The sequence below is a fragment of the Drosophila busckii genome, chromosome 3R, assembly GCF_011750605.1.
Source record: "Drosophila busckii strain San Diego stock center, stock number 13000-0081.31 chromosome 3R, ASM1175060v1, whole genome shotgun sequence".
Taxonomy (NCBI): Eukaryota; Metazoa; Arthropoda; class Insecta; order Diptera; family Drosophilidae; genus Drosophila; species Drosophila busckii.
In genome coordinates this window covers 11,225,571-11,247,216 of record NC_046607.1, presented here as the reverse complement: position 1 = coordinate 11,247,216, position 21,646 = coordinate 11,225,571, and the positions used below count along the sequence as shown (strand labels likewise).

At 39.0% G+C, this 21,646-nt stretch overlaps 3 protein-coding genes across 4 annotated transcripts; 2 read left to right on the top strand and 1 right to left on the bottom strand.

The window, feature by feature from the left end:
* Nucleotides 1-103: 103 nt before the first annotated feature.
* On the top strand, nucleotides 104-2,038 carry LOC108604615 (zinc finger protein 429). Its single transcript, XM_017994154.1, has 2 exons — nucleotides 104-1,441; nucleotides 1,500-2,038. Exons 1-2 carry the CDS (start codon nucleotides 328-330, stop codon nucleotides 1,994-1,996), a joined length of 1,611 nt encoding a protein of 536 aa, XP_017849643.1. The 5' UTR covers nucleotides 104-327; the 3' UTR covers nucleotides 1,997-2,038.
* Nucleotides 2,002-3,973, bottom strand: LOC108604614 (RNA polymerase II-associated factor 1 homolog). The gene is made up of 3 exons (XM_017994153.1): nucleotides 3,836-3,973; nucleotides 2,795-3,761; nucleotides 2,002-2,735 (listed from the first exon to the last, which is right to left on the bottom strand). The coding sequence occupies exons 1-3, from the start codon at nucleotides 3,907-3,909 to the stop codon at nucleotides 2,085-2,087; spliced, it is 1,692 nt and encodes a 563-aa protein (XP_017849642.1). The 5' UTR covers nucleotides 3,910-3,973; the 3' UTR covers nucleotides 2,002-2,084.
* Nucleotides 3,974-8,174: 4,201 nt separating this feature from the next.
* On the top strand, nucleotides 8,175-21,620 carry LOC108603073 (solute carrier family 22 member 3). Of its 2 annotated transcripts, XM_017991552.1 has the most exons (7): nucleotides 8,175-8,328; nucleotides 8,392-8,611; nucleotides 17,743-18,662; nucleotides 19,069-19,223; nucleotides 19,289-19,457; nucleotides 19,515-20,155; nucleotides 20,217-21,620. In XM_017991552.1, exons 2-7 carry the CDS (start codon nucleotides 8,453-8,455, stop codon nucleotides 20,552-20,554), a joined length of 2,382 nt encoding a protein of 793 aa, XP_017847041.1. In that variant the 5' UTR covers nucleotides 8,175-8,328; nucleotides 8,392-8,452; the 3' UTR covers nucleotides 20,555-21,620. The 2 variants fall into 2 exon arrangements, with proteins under 2 accessions (XP_017847041.1, XP_017847040.1); XM_017991551.1 differs by having other exon boundaries at nucleotides 8,175-8,611.
* Nucleotides 21,621-21,646: the final 26 nt, after the last annotated feature.

Sequence of the window (21,646 nt, the reverse complement as noted above, 5' to 3'; positions counted from 1 at the left end):
CAGCTGCTTTTTGCGACTATTTCATGTTACTTTGTTTTTCGAAATCGAATTTTCAAATTAATTTCTCACCGGCCTTAGAGCAATATTTTCATGATTTTCGAGAATTCGGCCCAGACAACACACAGAGGCAACGTCGTCTGCTCACTGTGGCTGTGACGGCGGCGAAGCTAATTTTTCAATATTTTTTCGTTGCAAGTATTTTTAGAAACAAGTTTCTGAATAAGAAAATTTTAGATTGCCAGTTTTGTCGGTCAGGCATGCTGCAATTTCCACAAAAAATCAACGCATTTGTTAAATAAATTTAGTTAAAGTGATCTAAAGTTTGTCATGTGCGCCAAATCGGTGTTGTGTCCATTGTGTACAGTGCCCAGTTTCAACAGCATTGAAGCACTGCAGCAGCGCCTCATCAAGGCAGCAAATGGACCGCTGGCCTGTCCGTTTCCCAACTGTAAGGAGTTGTTTCTGGGATTGGATAAGCTAACGATACATTTGTTTAGCCACACCAGCCTGATGAGTACGCCAGAGGAGAAAACAGCACCGCCAACAACTACAACCACAGTTGCTGTGGATCAGACAGTCAGCTCATCAGCAGCCATCACCAGCAACCTGCCTAGTGCGCCTGCTGTTGCAAAGCGACGTGGAAAAAAGTCGCGTGCCAAAACCCAAGTGGAGCCCATGGTGGCAGTGCCGCCACCAACTCCAGCTCGTTGTGACATTTGTGAGTTCAATTTTCGCAACGAGGAGTTGCGTGATATACATATACGGCTGGTGCATGAGAATGCGGAGAGCATGGAACTGCCCTTGGGACGTGAGCAAGAGCCCTATAAATGTCATTTGTGCTCCAAGACGTTTCGCATGAAGGGCTCGCTGCGTGTACATCTCAAGGTGCTGCATGCCGTGGGCACCAGCAGCACTATCAACAGTAATAACAGCAGCAGCAGCAGCAGTAATAACAACAACAACAGCGCCAATGGGCATGTCATTAGCCCCACACCCAAGATAAGCATTTGCGATCGCATACGCCACAAGGAGGCAACTGCGGCGACCAATGGCCAAGCAGTGACCACCAGCAGCAGCAACAGTCAACCTTATGCCCTGAGCGGTGCCATATGCATGCTGCGGCAGGAACAGACTAGCGCAGCGGAGGAGTACGGGAGCGCGCCCAAGAACTGGGAATGCGATGTCTGCGCCAAGCTTTTCACCACCAAATACTTTTTGAAGAAGCACAAGCGACTGCATACGGGCGAGATGCCCTACACCTGTCAGTACTGTGCGCGCACCTTTACCTTTCAGCAATCCTATCACAAGCATTTACTCTATCACAGCGAGGTGAAGCCGCACGCCTGCAACATATGTGGACGGGCCTTCAAGGAGCTATCGACGCTTCACAATCACCAGCGCATCCACAGCGGCGAGAAACCCTTCAAGTGCGAACTGTGTGGTGAGTTTATCAAAAGAGAAATATTACAGCACCGAACTTATCTCCTTATGTGCCTTAGGTAAATGCTTTCGACAACGCGTGTCCTTTCTGGTGCACACACGCATCCACACGGGCGTCATGCCGTACAAGTGCGAGCAGTGCCAGAAGACGTTTCGATATAAGGTGTCACTACGCACCCACAAATGCACCGCCAGCAAGGATAGCACAGACAATATACAGACACCGGAGCAGCTTATCGATGCATTGCTGGAATCAAATGCTGAGGTGCATCAACCGCATTTAGAGCAGTCCTCAGCCAGCACGGTTGTTAACGGCGGGGAACAGGAGGCGCTGCTGTCACAGACCATTGACGACATTGTGGTTGAGAGCTGCGAAAAACTTGGCTTATGTGGTATGGAGCCACTGCAGCCGCAGGCCGTGTTGTTGGATAGCGGCGTGCACTTTGAGGGAAGCAGCTCGCCACTGCAACAGCTGCAGAATCTGCATTTGCAGCCCACGGATCAGCCCAGCTCTGATGGCGAGCTCTTTCAACGTTATCTCATGGACGCCACGTAGCTGCTAAAATGTGTTATTTATTCTTTTTTGTTTTTGTACAGTTTGTTTTTAATTATGATATAAAAATTTATGTTGAAAATTGGGTCGTTTACTCCTCGTCCGAGCCGCTGCCAGAGCTAGAGCCTGAACCAGAGCCAGAACCACTAGGAGAGCCGGTTCGTGAGCGGCTGGGCGAACGCGATGCAGATCCTGAGCGTGAACCAGAGGCACTGCGACTGCGACTACGCGATTTAGATTTTGACTTGGATTTCGATCTTGATCGTGACGATTTCGTTGGGCTGCGTGTCCGACTGCGACTACGCGATTTATGCGAGCCGGCGGGCGTATAGGAGCGCGAGCGTGAGCCGCTACGTGAACGTGTGCCGGATTTGGAGCGACTACTAGCACGTGAACCACTGCCGCTGCCTGAACTGGAGCGACTGCGAGAGCCACTGCCACTGCGACTGCGGGTGCGTGAGCGCGATCCCCCAGAACGTGTGCGAGATCGTGATTGCCGCTCGCGTAACTCCTGTGCAGATGCTGAGGGCGTAGATCCAGCAGCAGTTGACTCTTCCTCAGCAATGGTTTTTGACTTATCGGCGGCGGTTGATTGATCCTTTTCTACTGTCTTTTGAGTTTTTTCCTCATCCAGTTCCATTTGCTCATCTTCTTCCTCCTCCTCGCCAGGCACCTCCAGCTGACGCTCTCTGTATCGCTGCATGCGATGCTCCATGGCATCCAGCGGGCGATGTTTAACCACCTGTGGGTATTGGCATAATATTAATCAAATACGTTAAATTCTTAGAATGCTTTACTCACCAGCTTCGTATTGTTGGGTTGCTGGCCCAGTTTGACACGTCGTTTGTTAAGTCGCACACGCGTCTCCAGTTCGTTGTAGTAGATACCATCGGGACGCATGACAAAGAAGTAATTTTCTTCGTAACCCTTGGAGGCCTTTGTCTTGACATTCCAGTTATATTCTCGAGCAATTTTGTATTCATATTCCTCTTCTTCTTTGTAGAGTTCGCCGGCTACAAAGTCGGTACGGCGCTTCTCCAGCGTAGTCTCTGTGGGCAAAAAGTAAGCAACAAACTGCTCACCACTTTCGTCCATAACACCACGTATCATGGCCTGTGACATTTCCTCCATCTGAGCAGGCACATTTTTACCCTGCGGCGCTGGATCGCTATCAAATATAACCTGTGCACATGGGTACTTCCAGTTGGTGAAATCGGGGAATATGGGCAGCACTTCCACTGGAACCACATTCGGCTTGGAATAGTGCTTGGTTATTTCGCCCTTTGTGTCGCTGAATGTCTTTTCAATAGCCTTGATTTGGGCATCGCGATCCAGGTATAGTGTCTCTTCACGCAGCGACTTCTTCACATTATAACCAACCTTGGCCTCAATGTTCTCCAGATTCTGCGGCTGGAAGCGCGTTTGCTCAGTCGATATATACTCTGACTTACGCAACCAGGACACTGTGCGCGAGTGCTGGCGCGAACGCACCGAATCCGTTGGTGTCAAGGTCTCTTCCTCTAGCAATTTCTCATCCGCAGGATCCAGCTGAGACACATGATCCGCCTGATATAGTTCTCGATTGATCAGATCCACGGTGACGCCAAGATCATGCTCCGTCAGCACATCGTATTTAAAGTTACGTTCCAGCGAGGTCGGGTTATACTGCACAAAGCGATTGCCGTCAAACGGATACTGCAGGAACTTCAGATCGAAGGGTATGTCTGGCAAATTGTTTCCGTATTTTACACGGCAGATGATTTCAGATCTAGTTTTAAATGCGTACCCATATGTACATGTAGTTTTGAATTACGAAGTGAAAATTAAGGCTGTACAACTTACTTTCGCTCTGTTTGCCGCTGCGGTCGCTTTTCGGTTGAGTTATTCACCCCCGAATTGTTTATCGTGGGCGGCATGCTACTTTATTCGCTTATTTCTGCAATTTTATACTTAACTTGACGCGACTAATTTTGAAGTGTGGCCCTATTTTCGTATCCGAGCTGGGCAGAGTTGCCAAGTTTGCATTTACCCGTCAAATCTGGCGACTTTTGCTCTCTGACAAGAGCTTGTTGATATATAACAGCAAAACATTTCTCGTAGATACATTTGACAAATTATACATCATATTTAATGAGTTTATTTAGTAAATACTTTTTAAGAGATAGCGCGCTTTCAAAGTATTTTTAATATGATATATGCTAAAACTTTAGAGCTTATTGCTTAATTTTACAAAAATTCTATATCCATTTAAAATGACTAATTTCAAATTCGCAACGCTTTGCTTTGTTTTAAGTGAACAAATTTGTATTTTTTTTCTTCAGTAACAGAAGTAGTACTTGGGTATACAATTACAGCAGTTTCATTTTAGAACGCGAGTTAAACATGTACAATATTTTGGAATTTATTCAATACCTTGGCAGCTGTAACATTATCAGTAACCAACTAACTAATTTATGGAAATAGTGATGCTTTAACTTAAATTAATTAAATATATACCGAAGTAAATCAATGCGTTTCGCTCAATTATAATTGGTACAGTCTGCCACATTTAATTTTTAGTCAATTATAATGCTTTCATCAGTGAAGATTGCATTATTCCTTTTTATAATATGTACAGCAATTTGCAGTATCTCAATGCGGAAGCCCAAGGCGAAATTTAGATACCACAATTATACCTTCTTGCGGAATCCCAACTATAAATGTAAGTTAAAAAATCTTTGTAAAATTTTATAGTTGTAATACGAATATATGTATATGTGTACATTTTGGTCTTTTGCATTTAGCGATGCGAGATAATTACTCGGAAAGACCATTAGCAAAATTACCGTTGCTGCACCCTGGATACGAATCAGTTTTTAAACAAAATTCTTTGGAAAAAGACGAAAACAGGGAGTGAATAAAAAAGGATACGCGAAATGCACACGTTAATATTGTATAACAATACAAAATGTAAACAAAAACACATAACTTAATTAAATTAGCGGAATGGCAAATTAAATAGCAAAATGGTGCAAAGAGAGCACAAAGTTTTATATTTTTTTGGAAAAATTTTGTCACCTGTTTTCTTAATCATTGTTGTAGATGGCGTCACTTAGTTGACAGATGCGAAAAAATCAAATCAACAGCCAACGGGTTCAATAACAAGGCTAATCGCACAATATATTATTATGATGACTGATTCTGCTTTTATTTACATTTGTCATTGTTGCGTTGTTATTTAGTGACAAGTTGGCAAAAATAATCGTCACAAGTAATTAGCGTAAATTTGATAGCGTGCCCATGATACCGATGTGTGATCAAATTAAAATATCAATATGATAATATGAGGAGTGTACTTAAATTATTTAAAGGAATCTGCAATCAACACAGTAAACACTCATGCAAAATAAAAATGACTTAAAAATTAATTTTAGTTCTGCAGCTCAAATGTATCATCAAATATGGATGACATTTAAAAACAAGAGACATCTTTATTTATTTATTAATTCTACCAGCGTGCACAAAAACGTGATATTTTTTCAAATTCATGTTTGTTTAAAAGCACGTTCTTACTAAATTATTGAGTTAGCCTATAAATGATAATCAAATGTATCATATGATATCGTTTTGGTTGAAAACAAAAGAGCACAATATTAGTATAAGCTAAAACAACAAATGAAAAATAATTAGAATTGGCTTTTTAGGGTTGACAATTAAATTAGTTTAAGTACATATAACTAAATAATAACCAACGTAATGTGTGAATTAATGATACATGCTCGTCGTGAAAATTTCCATGCTCGTTACCAACAGCGCTTGAGAAAAAGAGGAAGACAACGAGAACCTGTCCGTTACTTATCGTGATCGTTAATCGTCGATCGGCCGATTGTCTAGGTCTGTTTACTGCTGCTGCAGGTTGGCGTGTGCGGTTTAAGTTTTAGTTTAAAAAATGATTTACATTTCGCAACAAGCGCTAAATTCTCAAAGCAAATAAGCGCGCTGTATTCGCAGTTCTTTTAATTCGCTGTTTGTTAACATAAATATTTGCTTAATATATATATGAAGTTATCATATATTGCTTTTCATGCCAGTTGGTGACATTGTGCCAAACTGTCTATGTGATTGTGTATATGTGTGTAGAAACTACTAGAGTTTTGAGTTTAATTTTTTGGCACCTTGAATAAAGTGAAAAGAAAACAAGCTAGGCACGATTGCGATCAGTATCCGTTTTCTGATCATTGCGAGCACACTAAGCTCTTAAATTTACGGTTTCCATAAAATATTGAGTGCAAGGCTTAAAGGATAAATGCGAAAGCCTGATATTGTATTATTTGTTCAGTGCAGCAAGTGTCTAAGTTTTCACAAGCAATATGATAACAAGAATAGTAAATGTATCCTAATCGGATAACAGTGCTGCAAGCAGTATTACTAGGAATTTTATAGGTAAGTTTAAAAGAGTTCAGTGGCTTATAGATATTGAATATACGAGTGACAATGAAAAAAAAACCTAACCAATTAAATATTGGCTTACAAATGCTTTACTTCTTATTTTAAACTCTTGTTGTATTTCTAATTTCATGACTTTTTGCAACTACAATTCATTTTGTGGTTAAACGTATTTAATATTCTATACGTAGTTATTTATGCAATTGTTCGTCTAGTCATAGATACTATGAGTCTTCTAGTTAATTATTAGAGCGCTATGTGTGGGAAATTACAGATTTCATGGGGAAATATACAAATAAAAAATGAAATCGGTGGCAATTTACACACAACTTTAATGCAATGAGGCGAGAATAGAAACAAATGAATTATGCATTAAATTAATAAGATAAAAAGGCGCGCACATATAGTTTACTTTTTTTCTGCTCAGTCTCACTCTCAATCTTGTTGCCTCTTTCCATTATTATTTAATAAATGTGCAATGAGAACAAGCAAACGTGTTTTGTACTCAGTTCAGCCGGGGTCAGTGTAACTAAAATGCTGATGGGAAACACGGTAGCCCAATGTACATAAAATTTAATGACGACCACTTACACTTTAATAAATTATTAAAAGTCTAATTTTAGTTTTTTTAGCATTCAAAAAATACCAACATTTAGCACGTGACAAGTTGGCGCTTTTCCAATAAATTAAGAATTATGCAAATAAGTATGATTAATAATAATAATAAAGTTGGAGTTTCTTAAATACTACGAACATATCAGCAAGCTTACATACTTATGCGTATATATAAGTTTGTATGTTTATAATTAAAAATGTGCAATATAAAAAACTAAACTAAACTTGTATTTAATTTATCCTTTTCACCGCACACTTCACTTGAAATTATTTTATGGTTTTATCGGTATAATTAATCACTAATTTAAGTAACGATGTAAGCTAAATCAAGTGTAAAACGTGCGGCGGTGAACGTGTTGGGTTTATTACGAGTTTGCTAAAAAAGGTTTCAGCTTTGTGCCAGCTGATGTGATAATTTCATATACAAAAGCAAATAAGCTGACAGTTGTGGCAAAGCAAAGTATTGAAAATAATAATAATATGAAACAAGAAAAAACAAAACACTTAAACAAACGCAACCAAGTGAAATGAAACGAATTAAAAGAATTTGTTGGCCGACACGGCGTATGAGTGTTTTCTGTCTTGTTCTATCGCTAGTACGTACGTATTTATTTTGGCATTTGCTTTTGCTTTTATTATAATTTTTTTTTTTTTTGGCAAGCGCCAAATTCAATTGATGTTCCCAGACAAAGACAAAGAGATATGCTCTTCACCCTCATACATATGTAGATGTGTGTGTAGTAGTAGTTTTGGCTGAGAAATAATGCTTTCTGTACCAGTGTGCTTGCTCTTATTCATACCTATCTATGGCTGCTAGTGGTCATTGGCTAGCCAAACTTGAACTTGACTTGACTGCGTGCTCTGAGCAGGGAGAACGGAAGTTAAATTAAAGGTTGCGGGCAGCAGCCGCGGCAGTGAAAACTGTTGCAGATTGATTTGTAGTTTTGCATGCTTGTTGCTTGTTGTTGGGTCGTGTATGTGTTTGGTCGCAGCTATAAATAATACACTTGTAGCTCTCGTGCTCTTCCTTCTGAGCAAAAGCGGAAATCGAGACACTTGCCACTCACTCTTGGCCAACAACAGCAGCAGCTAACAAATGTTGAAAGACACAGCCCTTGCTCGCTTGCCTTGTTGTTGCCTCAGTGCGCCTCAAGCGCTGCGGGCGTTTGTGTGTTTAAGATTTTTACTTGATTTGTGGCAAACATTTAATCATTTTGATTTGCCATCGACTGCTTGTAAATTAGCATTAACACTTGCCATTTGCACCGACAGCATTGCTGTTGACTGTTGATTATGTAAGGTGCAGCATATTATAAACTAAAGAATTACACAACATGGCGAATAATTTTTATGCGCAGATAGTTGAACGCGTGAAGTGAATTACAACAATTACCATTAAGATAAAACAATTAAAATAAAATGAGCTTCATACACCCCGATGCCAGTTTAATGGGCCCCATAGGCAACAATGAACGCCGTCTGTCAATAGAGGAAGCCAGCAACAAGCAGACTGAGCTGCCAGCTGAGCTGCCCAAGTGTGGCAAAGTGGAGATAAGGATAGTGTTACTTAAAGTGCAGGTATTGTGCTGGATTAAAATAAAAATATAAATATTCTTTAAACATCATCTTAGCTTTGAAATATATTACAAAACTCAAAGCGAGGCAGTTCTAACCAAATTGAAGCCCTAAGAAAATGCCCTTCAAAGTTTTTTTTTTGTTAACTAGACTAAATTTATTGCTGCAACTTTGTTTATTGCGTTGTTGCAGTTTATGGTTTCAATTGAGCACTCAAATCAGCTAACAGTTACTCAAGGCTATGACGCAGTTAAGCGTTATTCCTTGTCGTGTGAGTTTAAACTAATAATTGAATGCGGCTTGAACCACACAAAGTTATGCATACGCCACGCAACATGCAGGCAAACAATAACAAACAACAATATTCTCTAAACTCATTAAGTGTCTTGCAACTTTTGTTGTTAAAAAGAAAGTTGTTAACATTGTAAACATGCTTTGCTTTGAGTTTTGGATGGGACACGTGGCGTATGAGTAATCAGCATGTACTAACAACAACACAACAACAACAAATTATTCACTAATTTGTTTTGTGGCACGTGGCTAGCGGTAACTTGTATATTTTTTCATTAGCACGCTTCTACTGATAATTGTAACTAAGGAAATAAATTAGCGAAAAATGAGGCGAACTTTGGCTAGAGTTAAACTGCTGAGGTTGATTTCAAGGACATGTTGACAGCGCATTGACTTTTATTTTGTTTTTATGGTTGTCTGCGCTTAGTACGCACTGACACCGTGCGTCAGAAATGAATAATAAAATTACAATTTCCTATGATTTTCAATCTTGATGCATTGGCAATGCTATTAGTAACGGCCACGCAAGCTGAAACTCCGTCGCAGTGCAATGCGCAAGCAAGCAAAGCTAAAATTAACCTTCAACAAGGATAACAAAAGTTGCCTGAAGCTAAGCGGCGCAACAGCTGCTTTTGCTGGCATGCAGAGCTTTAGCTTCAGTTAGCCCCAAATGAAAGTAAGTTTGCCTGTTTGCTTATGTGCGGGTGAAAGCTTTTCACCCTCGCAAGCGCGCAAGGAAAGCCGAAGCAAATACGAAGCTTTTTTAGCGGGTTTTTGGCAAATCAGTTGCGAATTGGGTGAGCGCCAGTACGAAACAAAATTTACACAGAGCGCTTGCCGTTTCGTTATGCATATAGCAATTTTGGGCGCCTTTATGGCCGACCTCAGTGTACGCAAGTGTTGTCCTGATTCTGGCTGTAAAGAAACCGTGAAAAATGTTCAAGCGAATATTTGATGAAATTGTTTTAAAAATCTTGCAAACAATGTTAAAGTAAAGCAAACCGCTCGGTCCAATAAAATGCAAATTAATTGAAATTAAATTGTGAAAATAATTAACAGCCTAAGCGGCGTGTGTTTAATTCCATCAAGCATACGCAGCCTACTCAGCTGTTTATAATTTGCAAATTGGCAAAAAATCTCAAACATTTCGCTAAATTAAAAAGGCATTAAACCAATTTTAGAACGTCGCTGTCGCTGTCGCAGTCACTGCCACAGCTGTGTGCAGCGTTTGTTTGTTTGTGCCCCAGTTTATGTTTAGCTGCAGTGAAAGTGCCGCCATTTATTGAAATGTTGCTCCTAAGTGACGCTTAACTTAGCGTGCCGAACGTCGCGCTTCCGGTTTTGCCTAACATTATGCTCACAGACACTGGCGGCATTGGTAATAAAAGCCAAGTTGGCAATGGTCATGGTCAGGGTCTTGGCCATAGACAGGGAGTGCAAGGAAGTAACAGGAACAGCAGCGATAAGTTGGAGCAACGCCTGGAGGCTGCCGATGAAGATGATGATGACGATGAGGAAGCAACGGTAATTTTTACTGTGGATATATAAGCCAAATAATTAGAAGAATTACAGTAGACAAATGGTGCGTGAGTGCGATAAGCTTTGCCTGTGGCGTACAGATTGACGTTTGCCAGCTCGGACCACAAGAGACAGAATTTATTGTATTATATTCTCGTAATTAATATCCAAATAAAGGGAAGCAACTGTTTGTGGTCTTATTAGATATTTAATGAGCTTAAGCTTCACTTGATAATTTTGGACAACATTTTTAAATTTTAACTACTAACTTTTAGCACCAGGCATGCAAATATAATAATTTACTATACAGGCGTTTAGTCAGCGCAAATTAGTCAACAACAGCATTGCTTGTTGAGGTCCAATCAACTTTAATGAGAGGCCGTGTTACAATTAATTTACAACTGAGACATGTTTTCGTGGCTGACCCACAATTTCATGTGACTTTATTATAAGCAAGCCTAAATATGTATACATATAAGCGCTCTTCTCTGACTCCCTTTGAGATTCAAATGTATATAAGCAACTTCATATATAATTTATTTTCGCCCGTATGCCGTGCGTACAACTCTTGAGGAATTTTTAATTAAATTTAGTGTTAGATGACATCAGCAAATACTATATACTATATAGTGTAAAAACTGCCCGCTCAACAACATGATTAGCTCTTCAATTAAGTAGAGTGTCGTGCGTCTTCGCTGAATATTTGCTTGACTCTTTAGCACTTTGGAAAAAATGATTTACGATATAATATGTTCTATCCGAAATCTGTCACGTGAAAATTTCACACCAGAGCTCACATCATTTGCGTTGCAGATTTAGTTCATCTAGTTATTTTATTAATTCACTCATTGCATGTAAATGAGAAAAAATAATCGAAATGAGGTGCATTGATATCCTATAATTAATTTGTAATCAAGCAATGAGCAAAGCGAAGTTAAAGCCCAACGATTTTTGGAGATTTATGCTAATTCACACTTGACACAATTGTACGCATTGCTGTTGTCCACAAATGTGTGTCATAAATATTATACATACGCACATATGTAACATTTATATGCTTATATGTATTTTTATTTTTAGAAAGATAGCAGCTAACAAGCTAAAGGGACGCCCTTCTACGGCAAACAAAACTTTTATTGTCAACGCAGACATTGTGCAAAAGCAACTAGAGCAAGGAGGCGAGTAGCATGGGGGTGGTTCTACCTTAAAGCTGCGCAACATTTCTATACTGCCACCCTCTTTTGGCCTAGGTCAAAGTTCGTTAAACCAGAATTATGCAAAATGCAAATTGTTGAGTAAAAAAATGAACAAAATGATTTCAACTAGTCAAGTCTGACGATCTTGATGGAAAAATGCGTTAATGCCTTGAGCCTCGAACAGCAGGCAGTGAATTCAATCTTAAGTACTTTTTAATTGCTATTTTAATTTGTTGTAATGTTTGTTGCGTAGCTTACGTTTTACAGTTTCTTGACACCAAAGAGTATATGAGCAATTCGTTTGCATTTGTCAAGTGCTCTGAACTCCGCACATTGAACTTTGAGAGCAAGCGGATAAACCTAACCTCAAATTGCGCGGTATTGGCAAAGATTATTTGTCTGCAAGGTTCTCATTTAAAAATTTTTCCTTTGACATTTCCACTGAAAATTCTTAAGGAGTTTTTGTTTTAGGGTAGGCGTCAAAATGCTTTTGAAGTTGTTGCTTGTAAAAAATTATTTTCCTAATAAAATACTCAAGTGTATACAAAGCAAAGCGAAAATAACAAGCCGGAGTCCTTTTTGCTTTTGTGTGCTTAAATTACACGATGCTTTCAGCTAATCAGATACATTTCACGGACAATGGATAATGTATAAATAATGCTAATAACTCAGCAATAACAACAACAACAGTAACCGCTGCCAGGGCTGCGGTAAAAACATGCAGCAGCACTATTTGCGTTAAGCCTGGCTTAACCCTTCCTTTATCGATTACACAACTGATATCGATACGTAACGTAAACAACATGGCGTACGCCATACGCTTTTAAAGCAATTTGTCTTTGTTGTTGATTGTTGACTGTTTACTTGTTGGCAGGTTGAAGGCACTTTAAGAGTATAATTCGACACAGCTGTTGCTAAATAATTTAAGCACATTACATTTTTTTTAATTGCCATGCAACAATTGTGCAAATATGCGCAATTGCCAGGAAGTGTAAGTTGGTAACTGTGCACCGTGCAACCAACCATGCGAAAGTTCAATAGCAATTAACCATTAATGTGGAAAATGCCAATTAAAGTTTGTTTACTGTGTGAACGATACCATTATCCACAGGCATTGATGTGTCCTAATAAATAATTGGCATAACTACATACTTGGTGGCACTGAAGGGAACTATGGCAATATAATAATTTGGCAGCATCTTTGTGGCTTTGGCTCACATTCTTAATTATGCTTATGCACACTTAAGCCTGCCTCCAAAAGTTCCATTTTCAATTATCTTCAAGCTGAACAAAATGAGTTGTAAATTAAATTTGCGCCTTTTATTTTTATATTTTTCCAACAAAATGTAAATAAATATTGTCGCCAGTTATCGTAAGTGCATATAGGCGGCTTATTGATTTATATGTCTGACACATGCAAATGAGTTAACTTTAAATATATGTACTAAGGTCCTCAGCTTTTCTAGTAGGCTTGAGTTATTTTATAGCCAGCACCATCTGCTTTGTAAGCAAAAATCTAATTCAGTTTATTTATTAAAATGTTGCCTACTTTACAGCGTAGATTTTTATAAACTTACGTAAATCCAAGGAAAAATTCAAGGTTAGCTCACTTGGTATGCTTAAATTGTAAATATTGTTGTTAACACAGACAGCAAAAATCATGGGAGAGATAAAGAAAAATAACATAGCAATGACTTAAATTTGACTTGCAAATTGATTGTTTTTTGCGTTTTCCTTATTCAGCGCACTAAGCGCTAATCAACAATAACAAAATCATCAAAATCGACAACAAGAAGCAAACATTTTCCATGGTAGATTGAATCGTAAAAAAGGTCCCGCAGACAAGGCATGTGCGCTTAAAGTTCCTTCCGAAATGCTTATAAATACATACATATGTATGTATATACATTTTGTTCAGATAGACTGCAACAGCTTTAAGCTGCTTGGACTTTATGTTTGCCGCATAAATTTTTCTTATATATTTATACGCACGTTGTCTCATTTGTAAGCTCTTTTGCTGTCGCAGCACATATGTATTTACCGTTTTAATGCGCATCATGTTCAAACAAAATTGAAAAGCGCAACAAATATTTATCTTTTGCTACTTATTGAGAATTTAATTGTATTTAGTCAGGTTGAAAAGCTTTTACACAGGCGTGTGCGTCAAGTGTTGCGGTGTCCCCCTATAATTCAATAGACAAGGCGTTTAATTCTATTTTCATATTTTTTGTGGTTCCCCATTTAAAATTATACTCAGGGTCTACTTCAATTAAATTTAATGTTAAATAATAAAATTGCTTTTTATCGTCACCTTGAAGTTGGCCAAATTGCTATTTATTTAACTGACACGTCAGCCAGCATTGTCAACAGCTGTTGAAATCAGCCCAAAGTGTAGCACTTGTGTAAATATTATTTGTCCGATATTAGGTAAAATTAAGCAAACGTTAAACGAGCTACGCCAGCTATAAACTAACTGAACATAAGCGCTGACTATGTCAGCTATCCTATATATATTTTTGCACGTTAAATGCACATGTTAAGATGTTTGAAAACACTTAGTATGCTCAAAAGTTGATCACGTGCAGCATAAACAAGAATTTGCCATACATATGTAATATTACGCATACGCCCTGCTGCGTCAAATTGCTTTGTGCCACTTGCACAGTAGGCAAAAATCCGGGTTTTGTAAGCATAAATTCCAGATCTGCGTACACGTGCTTGTGTTACATTAAATATATATCATGTTTACTGACAGCTGCGGAGCCAAAAGTCTTGGCTAACTGCTGACCAATGTCTGTCTGGCTTTATGTCTAGTCCAAGCAAAGTGCGTGACTGTTACTAAACTATTTGGCAAGGTCAAGCTATGTGTACACTTATTTATTAACATTTGAGCTGTTGAATAGGTACGCTAGCCTGAACTGATGCAAAAAACCCAAGTCAGCCTTCATGATTATCGGCAACTCCTAAGCTCTCTATCATCTGATAGCCCTTTTATTTTGTTTTCCCCACTGAACCAGTCAGTCTGCTGTTCCGCCTTGATGACAGCATCAAAGTAGGAAAACAAAGTTACCTGGCGCCCCGCATGCCTTTTTGTTTTGAAAGCAATTCAAGGCTCAGAGCAGGTGGCAAGCTGAATAATTAATTAATAAATTAACCAAGTTCAATTAGCTACGCATTCGTTGAGCATAAGAGCAGATCATGTTAAGAAATACTTATGCAGTTCAAAAATTATATTAGCTGCTAAAATAGCACACTGCTTAATTGATTTGCCAATTAGCTTATAAGAAAAATGCAAATTGTTGAAAACACTTTTGCCTAGTTATTTGTTGATGTAGGTTCATGTGCCAAATGTCATTGCTACAGTTTTGTCTACCTGTGAAAGCAGCTTATGTAATGATATAAGAGCCTTACTTGTAATTGTTATTTTGCAATTTAAATTGTGGTCATTTCTGATCATATTTATAGCTACTGTTTGACGTTGATTGCGTATTTATGAACCACGTCCTTGTTGTTCATAAATGAAAATTAAGCAATACAATGAACCACAAAGTGGGCGAACGCTTGCTCGGTTTTCCTAGAAGCCTAACAATAAATGGAGCTCAAGCTGCCAGCTGCCAGTAAGCCAAACAATACTTGCTATTTTATTGGTTATTGAATTATGCTGCGCAATAAGCAAGTAAATGATATATGTATGTGATTGTTTTGGGTATGTGCGACGTAAAAGCTCTGAAAAGGATTTTACATGCAGGCTTTGCTGGTCAATTCTGTGTATGAATAATGAAAGTGAATACAATTATATTAACAAGAGTGGAGATATGCTCAATTTCCTGTTGAACGGGAACTTTCCCGTAAAATAATCCCGTATGCAAATGCATTTTAGGTATTTACAATATAATCAAAATTTTTTAGAATCCAGCAGGGACGACGTGCAGGCAGTGTAGCCCTCATAGTCACGCATCACCTTTTGAATTATTTCTGACTGGATTATATGACATTCTGTCTACACCAAACAATTTCTAAAGCAGCTTACACCGCAGATTATTGAAAATTCAATTGGTGGTTAATTCACGATAACTTTTACCACCTGCACACCTGTGTTATAGAACTGAATTGACTGAATAGACAGCCAAGCCACACAAAAGTAAGCAACAGATACACACCTTCATGTAACAATGCGCTAAGATTATCATAAAGTCTAATAACAGCTATCTTTGCTCGCACTCGATTGCACAAAAAAATAGAAAGAAAATTAATCATCGCAAGCAAAGTGTAACCATTGGCGCAACAACACCTGTCTGGCGTGCTAAATGACATTTTGACAACCCAACATCAATGGCAGTGGCACGCCCAACTAATCAAGCCCTTTGCGACGCCTGCAGTCACTTGTGTGCGACAGTTTGTTTGGTGGGTTAATTGTTAAGCTTAACTCGCGCCATGGGGCGTATGAGTAACGTGCTGTTTTTATATATGTACATCGAAAGTTCACAGCGCTTACACATTTATGCAATGTGCTAGGCAAGTTCAATTTACTGAACTATATGGTTTATTGAACTGTCACGTGACAATTTAAAACGCAGGTTCATTTATTTTCAGCAATTTTACGAGAAGCAAATAAACAAGCAGACATTAAGTGTCGGGCAATCGACAGTCAACCTTAAGACAAATATTTGCGCAGGTGTCGCACAGCATACAATAAGCAAATGCCTATCAATATCAACAACAACAAGTTGGCTAAAATAGTTTTCTGTTTAAAAGGAAAGTTAAAGTCTCTTTTTGCATATTCATAGGCCTCTACTGCATGACCTTCAAAGTCAGCGCACTTAATTTATGCCATGCATTAATTTTCAATTCCCATACAAGCAGAAAGAAATAATTATTTTTCAGCAACTTGATGGACGATCCTTATTTTTGATGACTACGCACATAATATGACAACTGCCAGCAGATACAACTGCTTTGATTCACGCCCAAAAAAAAACTAAATAAATAAGTTTAGTTAGGTAAGCAAGCAGAAATGCCATGGGCAGAGCACAAAATGCTGTTCAGTTCTTGGAAATTGTTTCTGCTTGCGTATGTTAACATTATACTGTATTATATACTTAAAGCTGATTATTACGCTTGGTTAGCAACTGTAAATTTAAAACATGCAATGCATTTAAGTTTTGTCCTTGTTGTTCTTCGCCTTTAAACAGCATCTCTGCCAATTTATTACTGCCCTATAGTCGGTGAGTTAACTCTGCTACATTATTAATTAGTTTGCTCATTTGCATAACGCTCAACATTAAGAGGCGTGCAAACAGATAATTAAGCATTTTGCGGTTGATTTAACCTTTGTTAAAACACGTGTCCCAAACTCCCATGAAAAATGCATTTGTACATAAAATTAAAGTAACACGCGACGTATGTGTAATGCGCACAAGTTGGCAAAAACTCAAACTGATCTTTTATGCAGTATGCGGCAAGTGTTTGTCTTTATGCTGACCTAATTTGCAGCAGCAAGTAAAAGTAAAAAGTAAAAACAGGCGGCGCCTTAAGCAGCTGCTGTTGCCTGACGCTGCATACCAATCAGGTCACTAACGCTGGTAGCAACGCCTGCGGCTTGTCTACCCCTGAATTGATAGTTCACTCAATTATAGCTTTGTCTAGCTAAGGGACTAGGGACTAGACTAAGGGCTTTGAATGTGCTATAAATAGTGTGCGGCAATGAAAGTTGAGCGAGCGATTGGCGCCCAATGCAATTTATGTTCATTAAATTGATATCTGAGTTGCAGTTGCAGTAGCTCTGATGGGAGCCGGGCAACGCGGCTTAATCCCAGACTCTATAAGTGTATTGGAGAGCAGCTAACTGACATTTAAATTTAATTGCACAGACCGTCAGGGCTATTGAGGTTTTCTTAAGGAATATAGAAATTAAGTGGACAGATTAAAGTAGGGCGCAACCAACTTTTATACGCACTTTGAATAGGCCATAGCAACCAACACACGCACTGCTGATCAAGAATATATATACTTTATATACACACAACTTCATAATATCCTCTTCCAATTTTTACCAATATGTTAAAGTGTATAAAAACATTGCATAGCAAAATTGTAAAATGCACCAACTTATAATTGTACTCCTTACAGGCTGAATCACCGTTGCTGCCACATAAGCTGGAAGACATCACACCAACTAAAGCTCAAAGCAACGCAACTGCACATACAACAACAACAATCACACCAAAAACTAGCAGCAGCCAGCACACACACATATCAGAAAGCAACCCAGGCACACCACAAAGATCCCCCAAGATTAGCTCCCACGCGGCGCAGCTTAGTCCAAGCCGTAAAACACCTTCACCTGCGCCCACGCTCAACATTAACGAGAGTGAAACGAACAACAACAATCAGGAAGAGTTGTACACGTGTCTGGATAGCAAGACGCCCACCAGCGAGCATACGCACAACTATAATCTTTATCCGCACGATACTTTCTCACGTCTGCAGGGGCAAGCACCCAAGCCAAATAACAAAATGCAGAGCAAGGTTGATGCAGTGGGTCAAATTACTGGCGAGTGGGGTAAATGGCAACTACGCACCGTGCTGTTAATCTTTCTATGCAAGATACCCTCGTCATGGTTCATGGCCTGCATTATTTTTACGGCACCAGCGCCCAGGCATGGTGAATTCTTCTGTAAGCCACCAGCTGCAGTGGGTGCTCAGAATCAAACAAACTGGGTTAAAGTATCGCATCCGCAAAAGGAAGAAAAGGATGATCAAGAGTTTACGATAGACTTTTGTAATGTATATCAGGATGCACAGGATCACGCGCATCACTATTTCAACTACGAGGATAGCGCCCAGGAGCCACGTGTCTGGGAGAAGCCACTGCACCGCAACGCCACCGTTATACCCTGCACTGAGTTCCAGCATGCCAGCGACTATCACTCGGTGGTGACGCAATACGATTTGGTTTGCTCACGTGACATACTCGTCTCGGTTACACAGTTCTTTCATCTCTTCGGGGTCCTCACTGGTGGCATATTAGCCAATCATCTATTGAAATAGTAAGTGTTGACAAGCTTTGGCATTTTTGAAAATAAAGCAAATCTACAAATTTTCATAAACTTTAACAGATGCATCTTTTTCCTGCACTATAAATCTTGAATAGCAAAAAAAAAATGCTTTTCTATTAAAATTAAATGTATTACTCGTTAGCGTTCAATTCAACGAATAGATTAAAGTAGTATCATCAAAAATTATTTTAGTTTTCAAGTTTTAAATTCGAAAAAGTAAACACCGAAAATATCAGAAATTTAATTTTCCCTTTTTTATGAATAATTAAAGTATGATCGAAAACAAATGAAATTAGTTATTGTTTGTCAGAATCATTTGAAAAATACAGAAGCTAGGAAAATGCTTATATCTTATATTCATCTATCTAAACTTTTTTTATTTTTATTTGTTATTCAGCTTCAGTCCACGCAGTGTTATGTTGTTTGGTATGATTACCCAAATCTTTTGCGGCAACCTTACAGGCCACGTGGCCTCCTATGAGCTGCATGTCTTCTTTCGCTGCCTTTCCGCGGTCTGCTGTGCTCAGATGTATACTGCTGGTGGCATGATAAGTAAGTTGCTACAATGCGCCTTAAGCTATGTCTTGGTTGCAACTGATTCCTTTGTCTATTTTTAGTGGCGGACATTACGGGCGGCAAGTATCGCACTTATGTCTCGACGCTGTTTGAACAGTTCTGGTCAATTGGTGTCATGATGTTGCCGGGCGTGGCAAGCTTTTGGTCGAGCTGGTCCCATCTCTACATGGCCATATCCTGGCCCACTGTAATACTCATCTACTTGTGGCAGTAAGTGGGATACACTTGTTACCAATTTGTGTACTTTGCTAACAATTGCTTTTGCAGATGGATACCAGATTCACCGCGTTGGCTCATCAATCGTGGACGCGTGCAGGAGGCCAAGAAGATATTGATCGATTGTGCCGATATGAACGGAACGCGGTATAGTTTGCCCCAGGATATTGATCAGCAGCTGGAGTTGCAGGCACAAACAGCAATGGATGCACCACCACCTGCCGGCTGGTGGTCCCTTTGGAAGGGCGAAAAGGCTGTGCGCCACATGATTTGCGTCCACTTGTCCTGGTCGCTGTATATCAGTGTCTACTATGGATGTCTATTGAACATACGCTCGTTCAGTCGTGAGCATCTTTATATCAACACCTTTGTGGCAGGCTTCTGTGAGATGATTGGAACCTTTATTGGACTGGGTCTTATTATGAAGACCACACGAAAATGGCTCTGGGCAGGCATCTTTAATATTTTGGCTGGTTTCTTTGCCTGGTGCTGCTGGCTCGTGCCCAAGCCGGGCGTAGTTTCATTGGACGCCAATGTTGCCATGCTTATGTGCACTGCCATGGTATCAAAAATAGCGATATCCACATCACTATCCATACTGACCACCAGCACTGTGGAGCTGGTAAGCGCCGATAAGAAGAAAATTGCTGCATTCTCAACCATTTGCTGGGCACGCTTCTGGTTACTGGGCGGTAAGTTTGCAAAATATACACACAAAAAATCTCTATGCTTATATACCTCTTGTATACACAGCGCCATTCATAGGCTCGTTGGTTGTGGTAGGACAACTCATACCACAGACTACCTATACTGCATTGGCCATCATTGGCGGCATTTGCATGAGCTTGATTAGCAGTCCACGCACTCATCCCATATCCAGGCCAGTGTCGCCTGCCTCGCATTCAGCTCAAAATATGGCTTCACAGTTTACAGTTATCGATGGCATGGACAACAAGGGCTATGACTCTGGTTATAATCCGAATGCAAATACTATTTTAACGACCAACACCTTTAAGAAACTGACTGCACCCCAAACGAATCTGCCACCTCAACTAATGCCTGGCGTTTGGACAACAAAGTTACACGATTAAAAGCCGGTGACCAAATTATTGTCAAGTATTTAACTACTATCAGGGCTCTTACAATCCTAACAAGCTAAGCATTACCAAATTTATAGCTAGTTTTAAAGCTCGAAGCGCTTTTCGCTCTATGTAATGGCAGCTGACAAAAGTTAAGTACTCTAGAGATCATATATCAAGGACCACAACTTATATATGTAAATATATATTGTACTTAACTAAACCAAACTTGAATGCTCAAATATTCAAAGTAACAATTATTTTCTAATAACTTAGCAACTTAAGATCCCATCCATTTCAATTAGAAAAGACGTTCGAAGCTGGCACAGTTAGATAAATGACATATGTATAAGCTATAGAAAGTACTTAGTTGGCAATTAATTTGATAAATCATGTTGCATGAAGTACTAATTTAAATCTAATGAAAAGACACGGATACAAATGACTGTAGCGACAGCCATAAATGAAAGTCGTATAGTGTTATTTAGGTAATGTGGAACATGCTTTTTGAATCCCAGTATTAATATGCCATCAATTAATATTACTATAATATAAAATATGTGTCTCTATTTATTACGTGTACCTAGCATGCATATAAACGTATGTATGTATGTATATCAACGAACTGCTGATAAATTGTACTTATAAAGTCCTTTGAGAACTCAAATGCTGTTCCACATTAAAAGTGATTGTGTTGCAAACACCTGGAGAGAATTACATGAAAGACATATATAGTAAACAAATTAGTTACTCACAATATTGTTTAGCACTAATTCATGAAAACAATAACTTTTATTCTAATTAGTTACACGAAAATAATTAAAAATTAATTACTCTAATACCATTATGTATTACCTAGAGCAGCATAGTAATAAAAGCTTAATTTTATTATTCATCTGGTAAACTTTTTAAATTAACTAAGTACCTAGTTCTGCATAAGCACACAATATATATTATACAAAAAACAATATTTAATTCCTATGCGCTTTAAGTCTTGTTAAATGTTCGACAGTGTTTATTATAATATGAAAAGAATTGTTATGCGTGGCGAAGAGAACGAGCAATATTTTTTTAATAAAGCCTATTTGAAAAAAATCAACCGTA